This window comes from Hippocampus zosterae, chromosome 21 (genome assembly GCF_025434085.1).
Source record: "Hippocampus zosterae strain Florida chromosome 21, ASM2543408v3, whole genome shotgun sequence".
Taxonomy (NCBI): Eukaryota; Metazoa; Chordata; class Actinopteri; order Syngnathiformes; family Syngnathidae; genus Hippocampus; species Hippocampus zosterae.
In genome coordinates this window covers 8,834,385-8,847,156 of record NC_067471.1, presented here as the reverse complement: position 1 = coordinate 8,847,156, position 12,772 = coordinate 8,834,385, and the positions used below count along the sequence as shown (strand labels likewise).

The window sequence follows — 12,772 nt, the reverse complement described above, 5'->3', positions numbered from 1 at the left end:
CGGTGACTCCTTTTTTTGTCGGGATGTGCTACTTGCGGATTTATTTGTGAAGCAGATGTTCATTTTGGGCTGTGCTATTGCATTTCTGTTGGAATACATGAATAGGTCAAGCCTTGTTGACTTCGACACAGAAATAGAAACGTTAAGTGGCACGCAGTGGCCAAACTCCAGTAAAACACTCAAGTATGGTTGGATGCCTTCCATTTGTTTTGCTCTTGTAAACTGATAATGTCATGACTTGCTGGAAATGCGTGTGCGTCAGGATCTCTCCAGCACTTTAACAAACACACGGTGAATGCAAAAACTGTATGGTGTAAATTATGCAAGATTATTCTTTTAAGAACCGAGTGACCTCATTTTGTATACAATGCATGCACTGTGTTTTTTTCACATATTTCACACATGTCATCTGCATTGAAAACCGGTCCCCGGACCTGTCAATCAAACCGAGTTAAGCCCCGCCCCCGCCAGCCTGCACGTCTCGCGCCAGTTGAGCGAGGCGAGTAAATAGCGAGAGAAGCCTCAAGATGGCGGACTCGCCAAGCTCCGTCCGCCTCGGCACCGGAGCCGCGGCGGCCGTCACCAAGCCCTCGGAGGCGAAGGGAGTCCCCGAAAACCGCCCGCAGTCTTCCCGGGACTTCAACCCACCGCCGCCCAAGAAGCCCCGAGTCGAGGAAAGGAGCGTCAAACCAAAGAAAGTCGTCCGGGATGGAGGGCTACTGGGAGGCAACTGTAGCGGGAAAGAGAAACTCCAGCAGCCGACGAAGCAGCTGGGTCTCGCGGCCGGTTTGTGGAGCCTCAGCCCGGCCAGCGCGACCGCCGCTTTGGTCCACACAATCGGCGGAAGCCAAGCAGCCGTCGCCACCGGGCACAAAATCCTGAAGCAGAGTGATTTTTTCCTCCACAAGGCGCCCAAAAGCAAGAAGCCGAGCAAGGATAAACAGCGCGAGAAGGGAGACGTGAAAAAGAAACTATTCGTGACGCCCGCTAACTACGACATGAGCACATTCAACCACATTTCTCCAGTGAAGAGACAAAATGGGGATGTCACGTTGACACCAAAAGGTAGGCCACCGTCTCTTTGACACTCACATTCACTCAGCGCCATTCGATTAAGTTGAGTTAACTGCTATTTGGCAAAGTGGTACATTTGGCCACTTCTCGAACATGTGCCCTCCCCCCTGAACGACAGTGTGCACTAGGCTGCCTTCTAATCCGTCTGGACAGTCCCGTTTCGGACGTTTTTTAACCCGTGAGACTGGCTGAGCTGGAACACAAGGGGGGTGTTTACGCCACAAAGTCCCCCCACCCCCCCCCGGGCTTAGTCGACGTTTCTGCGGGTCTAATGGCTGCCAGCTCTCGCTTACCCGCCGCTGAACCCTCGAAGTGGCGGTCACGTCGCGAACGTAGTTAATGAACAGTTCCGGAAAAAAACAAACCCACGTTGCCGTGTGTGGTTTGGTTCAATCCCCGCAGGGGTATTTTACGTCGAATTGTGGGTTGATTGTCCGCGGAGGTTGTGTCTGAAATGTGCACGCTGCTGTCATTGCACTGTGACAGGCGCCCGCCATTATGTAGCAAGTGTTGTTTTGGTGGAGCACCACGCCCCCCTCCGCTCCATTCATCCGCGTTACTTTGGACACGTTTTATTTCACAACCGTGTCAATTGTAAAGATGCTTCAACAGTAAGTTTAAACGAATGTCGTTTAGTAGTAGAAGCGTGACAAAGGTGCAATTTAGTGGCAAGTCCTCTCCCATTTAGTCTCAAAGTCCGACAAGGGGCCATTTGCAGATCACTGCATGCGTATGATTATCCCGCCCTATTTTCAAAATAAACGAATCAAACGCAAGCTACAAATGTTATGAACTTTATCATCTTAAAACTCCCTGCTTAAACGTATCTCCTATTGGTTGAAATAGGATAGATTTCACCAATAGATCCAAAAGGGACCGAGCCAATGGTGAGCGACATTAATGGTGGCTCGATGGACCAATTTTTAAATGAATTATTATTACTCTGTTCTGCACGTTGACCTAACCCATGTCTATTCCCGAGGAGTGTTTTCCTTGCCAAACCTGCTCCTCCTTGAAGAAAACACACCTTTTGAAGTTGTCAGTCTTGCTGTGAGCGACGACGCAAATAACGTCTACCTGCTCATTCATGAGTATGACCTTACGTTGCCTCGGGGCTCAAGTAGTGTAATCGACCCGTATTTGCTTCAGCGCGCACACACTCCAAGGTCTTATATATCTTGTATATCCTGGGACGTCCGTCACATTAATCTTGACCACTGAGCTCAATAAGCCTTCCTTTGTAGTCACTTGACAAACCGGCTCAATGGATGTTTTCGAGCGTGTTGCCGGGAAGCTTATACACAATGATTGCACCATTGGTGTATATGTGTTTGCGCAGTTTTGCAAAAGGGCCCACCATAATGTAAAATCTCATTTTTTTTCTTTTTTAGAATGGAAGGAGCGTTATGCCGCAATTAAAAAGAGGTCGTCATTCCACCTCTTCTCCTCTTGCTCCTTTAAGCCTTCCTTTCAAGGACCCCCGCCTCCCTGAAAGCGTTTTCCACTTTGATAGAGCGAGCGGCACCCGCAACCCCGCCGTGTTCGCTTTCACACTCCCCCACGTCGTCTCAATGAGGAGTCTCGGGCCAAAGAAATAGCGCGTCGTCTTTTCTTTTTGCTAAGAAGCTAGACTCAAGTGAGTTCAAAGCAAAGGATTCTGGGTCAAAGCTGCTGGAATAAAATGAGTCAATGTTACAATGTCCTTAGAAATTGCATAGAGTGCCGATTAATTTCCATAATACATTTTTTGTAACCGTGTCCAGATGTCATAGGAAACCTGAAGTGCTATGATCACTTGGACATCATAGCGCTCCTGTCTTTAATCTTGTCCGCAAGGGAACGAGACGGCTCGTAACGTGACAAGAAGCGTAACAAAAATGTCTGTGTTTTTTGTAGCTTCTGAGCTCCTCGACAAGGACAAGACTAAAGACCGGGAGCGAGGGGAACGTGACGAGAAGAAGAAGCACAAAGTGATGAATGACCTGAAGCGGGAAAATGGCGAGGTCAAGCAGCCCGTGAAAGGTAGATCAAGATTCCATTTTTATTTTTGCCTGTGTGTAATTTGTTAGCGCCCAAAATACTGTAAACCAATTGACACAAACGGGCCATTTGAAGGTCTTTCATATATTCGCAACCAGTGGCTGGATATCAAATTAACTAGAGCTCATTCTGTCCTTGTGGGGCTCGTTATGTTTTATCCCCTCCGGAGGAGGAGGGCATACGCTCAATAATTAAAAACAAAACAAATATTAAGGTGCATTAAATTGCACTGCAGAGGTAACTCGGTATTTTCCAGTGAAGTGAGCGAAAAAAAAAAAAAGCAGATTTGATGTATCTGTGTCCAGGAGACTGAGCGAGTGTTTATTTTTCCAAGTCCTCAAATGTTAGCAGCGGAAAGAAGAAATCGGATCAATTTAAGAAATACAGCTGAGGCAGAAAGGAAATCAATAAGCGGCGAGCGGCCACTTTTGACGACCCTCAAAGCTATTTGTTCGCCTGTTTGATTGTGGGAACTCGTCTCAAAGCAAAAAACGGATTGCCGCTGTTGAAAGTCATCTTGTGGCCCCGCTTTGGTACTAGATTTATTCGACATAAATATTTTACTTTCATAGGTGCTCGCCAAAATAAGATATCATTTGTTTCCTGATATTCTCTTTGGCTCACGTGGGGCTTTATGATACTTTTGGGATGAAAGTGTATGGATTTGCAGAAAGGGCAATCGGGGGGGGGGGGGTGTGTGGGCTAAAAGAGCATTTGGATTAGTAGCTTGTGTGCAAATACTGGCTCCGTTGCTCCCTTTATTGTTCCCTCGCAGACACACACAGTATTACAGTCTGCGCTCAGCCCGTCTCATTCCCGCGTTCTGTGCCATCAAAGAAACGTGCCCGGCGTACAAACGAGACGGCGCTTAAAAATTGTGCTGATGCAGCAACACATTCATCCCGCCTTGCTGTTCATTTTACACTACCTGTCCATTTTGGCTGCGCGCTTTCCCACAAATGTGTGTCATCAGCCTCCTATCATGACTGCGAACGCTCCTATTTATTGTACACAAATGTTTTGGGACTTGAACCATGAATTTTTTTTTTTAATGCGCTGTGCTGCATTGCAACGTCAACTTGGATCGGTCGTCCAAACATTTTTTTTACAGTTGACCGTTTTCCTCCCCTCCCAGATGGAGGCGTCCAAGCCAAGATCAACTCGGATCAGCTGCTGCAAATCAAAAAAGTCAAGAAGAAAAAGAAGAAGAAACACAAAGAGGGAGAGAAACACAAGCGAGTGAAGATGTACCACCGCTCGTGCCAAACCATTTGCGCCGGCCTGGTTCTCCTCCCCCCTCCCCCGCCTCAGCGCGCCAATTCGTCCTCCTCTGCCGACCCTGCCCAGGACGCCGCCGTGTCTCCGTTTAAATTGCCGCTGCCCGTTTACCCGTGGCCCAGCAACAAAAGCGCCCACCTCCACCCGTCTTATGTGAACTCCTCTCCGCACAAGGGCCCGCCACCTTCCCCGAACAAACACTCCTCTCGCTACACCCACCCCGGCCTTTCGGCCCTGGAGTTTGCCCCTTACATCCACATCGAGACTCAGCCAAATGGCGGCGCTCTGGTGGCCCACGCCTACGCCTCGCAGCTGGCCTCGCTCTCACCGAGCCAGAGGCAGAGGTTCGCTCAGGAGTTTGTCACCCTGGCGTTCAGCGAGGACTCGTCGCAGGTATTGGCAAACTTGTTGACTAGACAAATAGTTTTAGTATTAGTTTTTTTTTTTAAATATATGGCGTATTGTGTCAACTACAATTCGCAAACAAGTGACCTTGGGTCTCCATTAGCTACGCATGTGCAGCAACAGAAAAATAAATATGGCTTCAGTTAGTATAATCAGATTTATTGATTGTGTCTGTTAAAAAAATACACCTTAAAAAAATTGGCAATAAATCACAGTTGTAATATAAAAGGGGCCCGGGGGGGTGGTGAACACAATAGAATCAAATTTCCAAAACATTTCAGCTACTACTTTAAATGTGGAATTAATGTGATCATTCTTGCATCCTAGACTGCACATTACGTCATGGGCATCGTCCACGGAGAAGTCTCCTACATGCCCGACTTCCTGGATTACTTCTCCACAAAGTTCGCATCGGCGCCGGTCAAAATAGAGATCCTGGGAAAGAAGGACATCGAAACCACCACCATGGCTCATTTCTACTCTCAGGTAAGGGCACTATAATTCTATAGTGGAAGAACAGCACTGTGCAACACTTCCTGTGCTCCTTGTGTCAGTATTTAAAATGGTTCTTAACTCCTCTTCTGATATATTTTTAAGCGGGAGAGGGGATTTAAAAAGGGGAATTGTACACATGTTTTCATGTTTAGTATTTATTTTGGTAAAATTAGTGTTTTGTTTTTGTTAACGTAAGGGAAAAAAAGACAACTACTGTTTAACAAAGTTAAAGTAAAAATGTCTTATTTCCCTAAAAGGGCTATTTGTATTATTAAGCAGGCACAACATAACAAAATAAGAAGTTCCTGTGCCTCAACACAGTACCTCATTATTTGCTGTGTACTGGCAAAGTGAATAATTATTTTCCTGTACCCCATTATTGATTGGTTGTGAGGAGTGTTGATTTGTATAAGCTTGGCTTTACCATACTATATGGGCATATAGCCCTGCTACCCATGATTCCCGTGCATGGAATCGGACCTTGGTCTTATTTAAAAAAAAAAACAAAAGTGGACCTACAGCATTTCTAGTTGAGGACCACTGTGCTAGTGTGTGGGTGGTTGTGATGTTGACAGTTAAGAGCAGATTTCACACTTGATTTGTTGTTGTTGTTGTTGGCATTGTGTTACAACCTAACAGATGCTAGCGTCTTTCTCATAATAATGACCGCGGTCAGCAGTCATCCATAATTTGACACCCTGCAGTCGAGGCTGCCTTAATTGGCATTTCTTCACTCGGGCAGACTTGGTCGTTTGCATTTAAAGTCGGACCGCTTTGAGAGAGAGAGAGCGAGAGAGCGCTTAGTCTCACATCGCCTCGCTCCACGAGCCCCTTACGCTAATGACCACGCTGACCACCCGCTCGGAGCATCTGCTTCCATCCGTGTCACATTAGACTGCTTTTGCTGTTCACGTTAATGTCCCAGTGCTCAAACGTCATGAAAGCCGAAGCCACAACGGAGGCAATTGCTCCCCCCACCCAACCCCCCAGCAATATAAAAAGGCATCTACTGTCTGTTGTTTGTCAGTGAGCACAGCATGTGTGTGTGATGAGTACGACGAGGCACACAGCAGTTTACGCTGTGTTTGTTTTTTTTTTAATGACTCCCATTATCGTATTTGCTTCTACCAGTGTTGCCAATCGGCTCGTTCCTCAAGGTATGGCATCCGGTAGGTTAATAAAAAGTTAAACAGCCGTTAGTGCTGCCGGTTTAAGAGCGGCATCAAGGCCATTTTTTCTCGGCGGTGACCTTGGGAGAAGTCGACACGGTCTGCCCACAGACAGGAGCGTGCGCGCTGATAAATACAACCGGGGCCCAGGTGTGCACTTTCACGCGCATCTTCTTGAGCGCTCCTGCGGCGCTATTCTGATTCATATTGCGTTTGTGGAATATGAAATTGTGTTCTCTTCTGATTAGCCGGCGCTAGTAGCCAGTCCTCGTGCATTATTATTTTGACTGGAGTGCATTTGTAGAGGATCAATAAAAACGCACACCGGTTGGCTAATGCGGCGCTTTTACTCGGAGCGAATTCAAGCAATTCTTTTTGTTGCCCACCACCGGGGAGAGATTATGTAATAAATGCGCGTCGGGCGAAGCGGCGGCTTTGTCGTGACGCCGTACTGTGACGAGTCCACGCGCACACAAAAAGACGCCAACGTGAGGAAGGGACTGTTGGCGTTATTGCTATGCTTCGACAAACACGCAGAAGCGGGTAGTTTGCTAAAAGTCCAGCGCGCGCAAAAATCCGATCCGTTAGCATCGAGGTCATTGACTCAGTCAGACAATTTAAAGGACATCTTGGAGAGGAAAGGTGAAAATAAAAACAAGTGGATGCGATTGCACACGTGCGCAAACCGTCTCATCACGGAGCAAAAGGACAAAACGGCAAACCTCGAGCGCATTGCACCATCCTCACATTTGTTCTCTCCGTGCCGCAGGTGAAGAGAACCTACAGCCACGGCACCTACCGAGCTGGCGCAATGAGACAGATTAGCCTGGTGGGAGCCGTGGACGAGGAGGTGGGCGACTTCTTCCCAGAATTCCTCGGCATGCTGGAGGAGTCGCCCTTCCTGAAGGTGAGTCCCCTGCAAATCCCCCCCCCCCGAGCGCCCGGACGGACGGCCGCCGTCTGAGATAACGGCCGAGAAATGCTCAGGAGGCTTTCTCTGCCTGGCGACAGCGCACGCTTCCGTGGGGAACCTTGTCCAGCTTGAGCACGATGAGCCCCGACGAGAGCGACGACGGGCCCATCATGTGGGTGAGACCGGGCGAGCAGATGATACCCGTCGCCGACATACCAAAGTCGCCTTTTAAAAGAAAACGGTAAGGCCCCCGCCGCGCGACACACAGAATTTCACACGTTTGTGTTTTGTTTTTATGTTTGGAGTGTTTATCATATGCAGGATTTTTAGTAATTAGCAATAATGAGCCAATCGCTGCTCACGCAGCTCCACCAATGAGGTGAAGAACCTCCTCCAGTCCCTGCCCAGGACCAGCGAGCCCCGAGAGATGCTCTTCGAGGACCGGACGCGAGCCCACGCCGACCACATCGGCCAAGGTTTCGAGCGTCAGACCACGGCGGCGGTGGGCGTCCTGAAGGCCGTCTGCTACAAAGAAAGGTGCGGCGGGCGTTGGCGCTTGCGCTTTCAAGCGCCGCCTTTGCTCCGGCTGACGAGGACTTTCTACCGTTTTGCAGTTTGGAGCCTCCTCGTGTAACCAAAGACGTCGTGTGCTTCCACGCCGCCGATTTCCCGTACGTGGTTCAGCGGCTGCAGTTGGATCTTTACGAACCTCCGCTCTCGCAGGTCTTGAACGCCAGTTTGCCGAATGATCGTTTTGAATGTGACGTTGTTTGCTGCCACCTGGTGGAACGGCGGTGAATTACTTGGCATCTCCGGAGGAACCTTCTGACTCGTGGCGTACACATGCTGGGATTTCTCTCCCAGCTCCGCCTTTTAGTTATGACGTAAAACTTTTTTTTTCTGTCTTGCCTGCTCAATCCTGACATTCTGTTGTACCCCCCCCCCCACCCCCCCTCCAGTGTGTGCAATGGGTGGACGACGCCAAGCTGAACCAGCTTCGCCGGGAGGGCATCCGCTACGCCCGCATCCGCCTGTGTCACGACGACGTCTACTTCATCCCGCGCAACGTGGTCCACCAGTTCAAGACGGTGTCGGCCGTCTGCAGCCTGGCCTGGCACGTCCGCTTGAGGCAGTACGAGCGGGGAAGCCGGGACGACGAGGTGAAGGGGGGAGGGGAGGAGCTGGACATCATGGAGGGTGAGGAAGATGACGCAAAGGAGAGGATCAAAGTGGAGGAGGAGGAGGAGGAGGAGGAGGGTGCAGCCAGCAACAGGACGTTGGCAACACTCGAAGATGTTCCTCGCGCTCGTTCACCCGTTTTGTCTCCGCCGGCTCGCTCGGTGGACTCGGAAGCGAGAGCGAGCGGCAAGAATACGATTGGAAAGGTCGACGGGAGCCCCAAACGGGCGCAGTCGCCTCCCATTCAAGTCAAAGCGGAACTGCCAAAAATGAGCAAAGCCGCATCGCCTCTTCCTCACCATCCGGACGCGAAATCAACCTCGACGCCTCATCACCGCTTCCCTCGTCCTCACGCTGCGGCGAACGCCGCCGCGCCGTCTTCCAGCTCCTCCGCTTCGTCCCCAAAGACACCTTCGCCGCACCCATCGTCCGGACGCCACACGTTGTCTTGCTCCTCCTCTTCATCACACAGTCCCGCCCCTGACTCGCAGCCGCACCCCTCCTCGGAATCCGCGTCTTCCCGGCTGACCCCCTCCCCTCGAAAGGACAAAGACTCGCCCGGCTTCACCCCGGAGGCGCCCCCCGAGTTCCACGCTCACCTCGGTTCCCACGGCGACGTACGGACTCGCGCGCCGGCGGAAAAGTGGACTCGCGGCGTGGACGCGAGCCCCCGGACGTTCGCGCACGTGCAGCAATTTCCTCCCCCCATGCTGCCTCCCCATCACCTCCCCCAAATGCTCCCCCACTCCTATTCTCCACTGCTCCCTCACCCCCACCTCCCTCACGGACCCCCCCTCACCTCACACCAAAATCTGCCCCCCTTCCTCAGTCAGGTGCCACCGCCCCACGCCGTTCACATCGCTCAGCTGCACCTGCACCCCCCACACCCGGGGGATGCCACCACCCAGCCCCAGCCTTACTACCCCCAAATGCCCCTCCTCATGTCCCCCCACCAGTACCACCCGCACGCCAAACCCTTCTACCCCTCGCACCCCTTCCTCCCCTCCCAGCCGTTCCCCCACCACCCTCCCCCCCATTACCAGCCCGTGGCAGCGGCCCCGCCTCCCAATCCTCCATCTCACACCTTCGCCCCGCCTCCGCCGCCACCGCCCTCCTCTTCGGAGTCTCCGCCTCCCCCGCCACCGCCCCCTCCGCCCCCACTACCCCCGAATCACGAGGACGAGCAGAGTTTGTAGGGTTTTGCTATCTGAGGATCGGATGAAAATGTACAGCTTTGCTCTTGGTCGTCTTGTCAAATGACCTTTTTTACGTCAGTTTTAGATTTGGACTTTCATGTACGGCACCAGTTTGCCATTTTGGAAGTCCCATCGTGTTCAGAAAAGTGTTAGAAAACAGGTACGTCGAGTCTCATTTTTTTGAAGGGAGACGTTTCACCGTACAACCCCCAGCTAATGCGACTGTTTAGGAAACAGCCGGCACCTTACACAATACTTGTCGTGGTGACAATATTATGTCACACGAGAACGCCCCCCCCCCACCCCCTCTCCCGAGACGTGACTATTTTTACATCGAGTGTTGCCTACAGATTCAGCTGTCGCCATGTTGTCTTACCGGAGTGACATCACAACTGCCCGCTGGGGTGACAGTGACCCCAAATTGGGTGCAATTGCTAACCCGGTGCTTGGTTCCAAAAGGGGCGGAGCCAAGGCTGGGTTCTTTATACCCACCACAATGAGTCGGGGATTTGATCCAGGATATTTGGTCAAGATTTTGATCCAACAACGGGGTCGAAAAAAAAAAATCAAAATCCACAGCTGCCCAGGATTTTAAATAGGTAATGCTGCACCGGAATTTTTAAAATAACCCAGATGGGACTTTTAAAAAGGAGTTCAAATAATGATGCGGGTGCCATTCAAACCACAATTCGCAAAAAAGAATCCTCAATTGTACGTAATTGGGCTGCATACAGCCCACAGTGCCCCGGTCATTTTTCAAGATTGCGTAGATTCAGTGGATGTAACGTAAACGGTCATTTCTGGTGTTCCACAGGGCGCTAAGTGTTCTTCCAAGGCTTTTTGTACACACCACGACTCGTTTTGAAGCTCATTACAAGCGATGCTTTGTGACGACGGACATTCTGCTTCCGAATTTTGTGAAACAATCGGGTGTCCTGTGTGCGTGCGTGTGTGTTTGTCGCACGGTCATCGAATGTTTCTCGTCTCTTCCTGCCCACTTGCTAAAAATGTAGCCCACGACATTCCCCAGTGCCTGTCCGCAACTGTAAATTACGGAATGTTAACACAGAGACTTTGTTGTGTTTAAAAGTTTCACACTTTGACTTATTCCCCCCACTCCGCCCCAACTGAAAAATTAGACCAAAGCCTTAAAAAAAAAAAAAAGTCAGCTGCTCGGCAAGTCTTCCCGCAAGCCGAGCTGCGTTTTCCGCCATTTAGACTCTCGGCTGGAGTGGCAAATATGTCCGAAATGGAAGCTAATGCCTCACTTGTTTTCTTTTGCCCCCTCGGAAGGCTTCCCTTGAGAGGTGGAGGTCAACGTGAAGCAGCTCTTATTTTTGATGTTTTAACGCCGGTGTGGTCGAAACAGAAATGGGGAAAACCTGATGTGATCTTTATATTTTTTTGTACAAACTAGCGTTGACAGTAGGAAGTCTTCAGGGACTTGTTTTTTTCAGGATTTATTTATCTCAAGCGTGTGTTTTTTCTACTTGATTTCAGCCATTTTCTTTTCAACCGTCAGCGTGGTCGTGTACATAAGATGGTTTTGTCAAGACAAAACGCGTAGAAAGGTTTCTACTTTTAAATAAGAGCCGAGCTAATAAACGGCTTACTGGATAAAATTGTTACTGCCCATTTTTGGAATAAGTCACATGTCTCATTTTAGATCATTTGTGATGTTTTTAGCATATTGTTTGTTTCGTCTTGTGTAGTAGTGATAGTGCTGTGGTGTTTGTAGAATAACACATTTTCAGTGCAGAATCATTTATTCCCATGAGACTCCTTATAATCAGAAAACATCGGCACTGTGCAAAATAATGCAATTTGGAGACGTAATGTAGCATCCGCTGTTCATTAAATTCAGGGTCATTTCAAACCAGCATGTCACATTTTGCTGGTTTGAGCTACTTCATATAGTACTCGACTTTGAACACTAAAATAATCATTGAGCTAAGTCGCAAATCAGGAAGGAGCAGGACTCAACATATTGGCAACACATAAAATAATTCCAGTGTATTGTTCACAGTAGTCTTGCGGGAATTACAATCAGACTTTTTCTCATCCAAGTTTATGTTCCATCATCCCCGTCAGGCCTCTCTCCTCTCGGGAAAGATATGAAGGCCCAGCTCCACCAGCGCTCCCAGCAGCATGGCCCACAGCGGGATGCACACCAACGTGAGCTTCACCTCTGCCAGCTTCTCCAGCTTGGCGCACAGCGTCAGGCAGAAGGCCAGCTTGAGCAGCATGGCCGCCAGGTACCAGGCGCGCAGACGCAGATCCGGCGAGCCGTTCCGCGGGTCGAAACCCGGCTTGCAGCGGCCGGCCATCTTGATGGTGAGCATGAGGAGCAGGATGCCGTCAAAGATCCACACGGGCAGGAAGATGAGGAACCAGTTCCACTGGACCTACACGTTGAAAACGTGTTATTTGATCTGTTCAAAATGTCTGCAGTAATATGCCCTCGTACCTTCCCATCCAGTTTGAGTACGAGCATGATGAGGAAGACCAGGGTGAAGACCCAGGTCAGTAAGACCCTCTGCGCCAGGGACATCTTGACGCAAGGCGGGGGGGCGACAGGCTATGAATATTATTTTGACATTGTCACGGTCAGGTGCATTCATCGCAAATAACGTGAACAACCGCATGAGCGATTGAAAACGGGGCATTGTCAGGGGATTTCACTAACAGATGTAACAACGGAATGCATTCATGCACGTGTCAACAGAAAAATTTTAAATCTACTTGACGTCGTTAGCACGTCAGATAGCATGAGTAGCTTTGTTTGCACACTAGCGTTAAGCTAACCACGGACGATGTCGTACTCACGTCAGCGTGTTCCTACATCGGTGACCAGACCGGCCTCTCCAATGTACCGTATGGCCTACATCATTACAGTTGGAATAATTTATTCATATTTATTATGTGGGGATTTACACTGACGAGCGTTGGAAGATGGGAGAAAGTGGAGGCGTCTCAGTGGTTGCCACGCCCACTGATGATTCGGATTGGCTGTCGATTTCTTG

The 12,772-nt window shown here is 49.9% G+C and overlaps 2 protein-coding genes across 3 annotated transcripts; one reads left to right on the top strand and one right to left on the bottom strand.

Annotated features, from left to right (window-relative positions):
• The first annotated feature begins 396 nt into the window (after window positions 1-396).
• On the top strand, window positions 397-10,322 carry LOC127593709 (lysine-specific demethylase RSBN1L-like). Its single transcript, XM_052055312.1, has 9 exons — window positions 397-1,065; window positions 2,971-3,096; window positions 4,250-4,785; window positions 5,125-5,283; window positions 7,231-7,368; window positions 7,473-7,615; window positions 7,741-7,911; window positions 7,989-8,097; window positions 8,334-10,322. The coding sequence occupies exons 1-9, from the start codon at window positions 528-530 to the stop codon at window positions 9,747-9,749; spliced, it is 3,336 nt and encodes a 1,111-aa protein (XP_051911272.1). The 5' UTR covers window positions 397-527; the 3' UTR covers window positions 9,750-10,322.
• A 1,174-nt stretch (window positions 10,323-11,496) lies between these two features.
• LOC127593728 (transmembrane protein 60-like) lies at window positions 11,497-12,744 on the bottom strand. Of its 2 annotated transcripts, none has more exons than XM_052055346.1 (3): window positions 12,576-12,744; window positions 12,217-12,327; window positions 11,497-12,154 (listed from the first exon to the last, which is right to left on the bottom strand). In XM_052055346.1, exons 2-3 carry the CDS (start codon window positions 12,298-12,300, stop codon window positions 11,837-11,839), a joined length of 402 nt encoding a protein of 133 aa, XP_051911306.1. In that variant the 5' UTR covers window positions 12,301-12,327; window positions 12,576-12,744; the 3' UTR covers window positions 11,497-11,836. The 2 variants fall into 2 exon arrangements, with proteins under 2 accessions (XP_051911306.1, XP_051911307.1); XM_052055347.1 differs by having other exon boundaries at window positions 12,217-12,300; window positions 12,576-12,742.
• Between the last annotated feature and the right edge of the window lie 28 nt (window positions 12,745-12,772).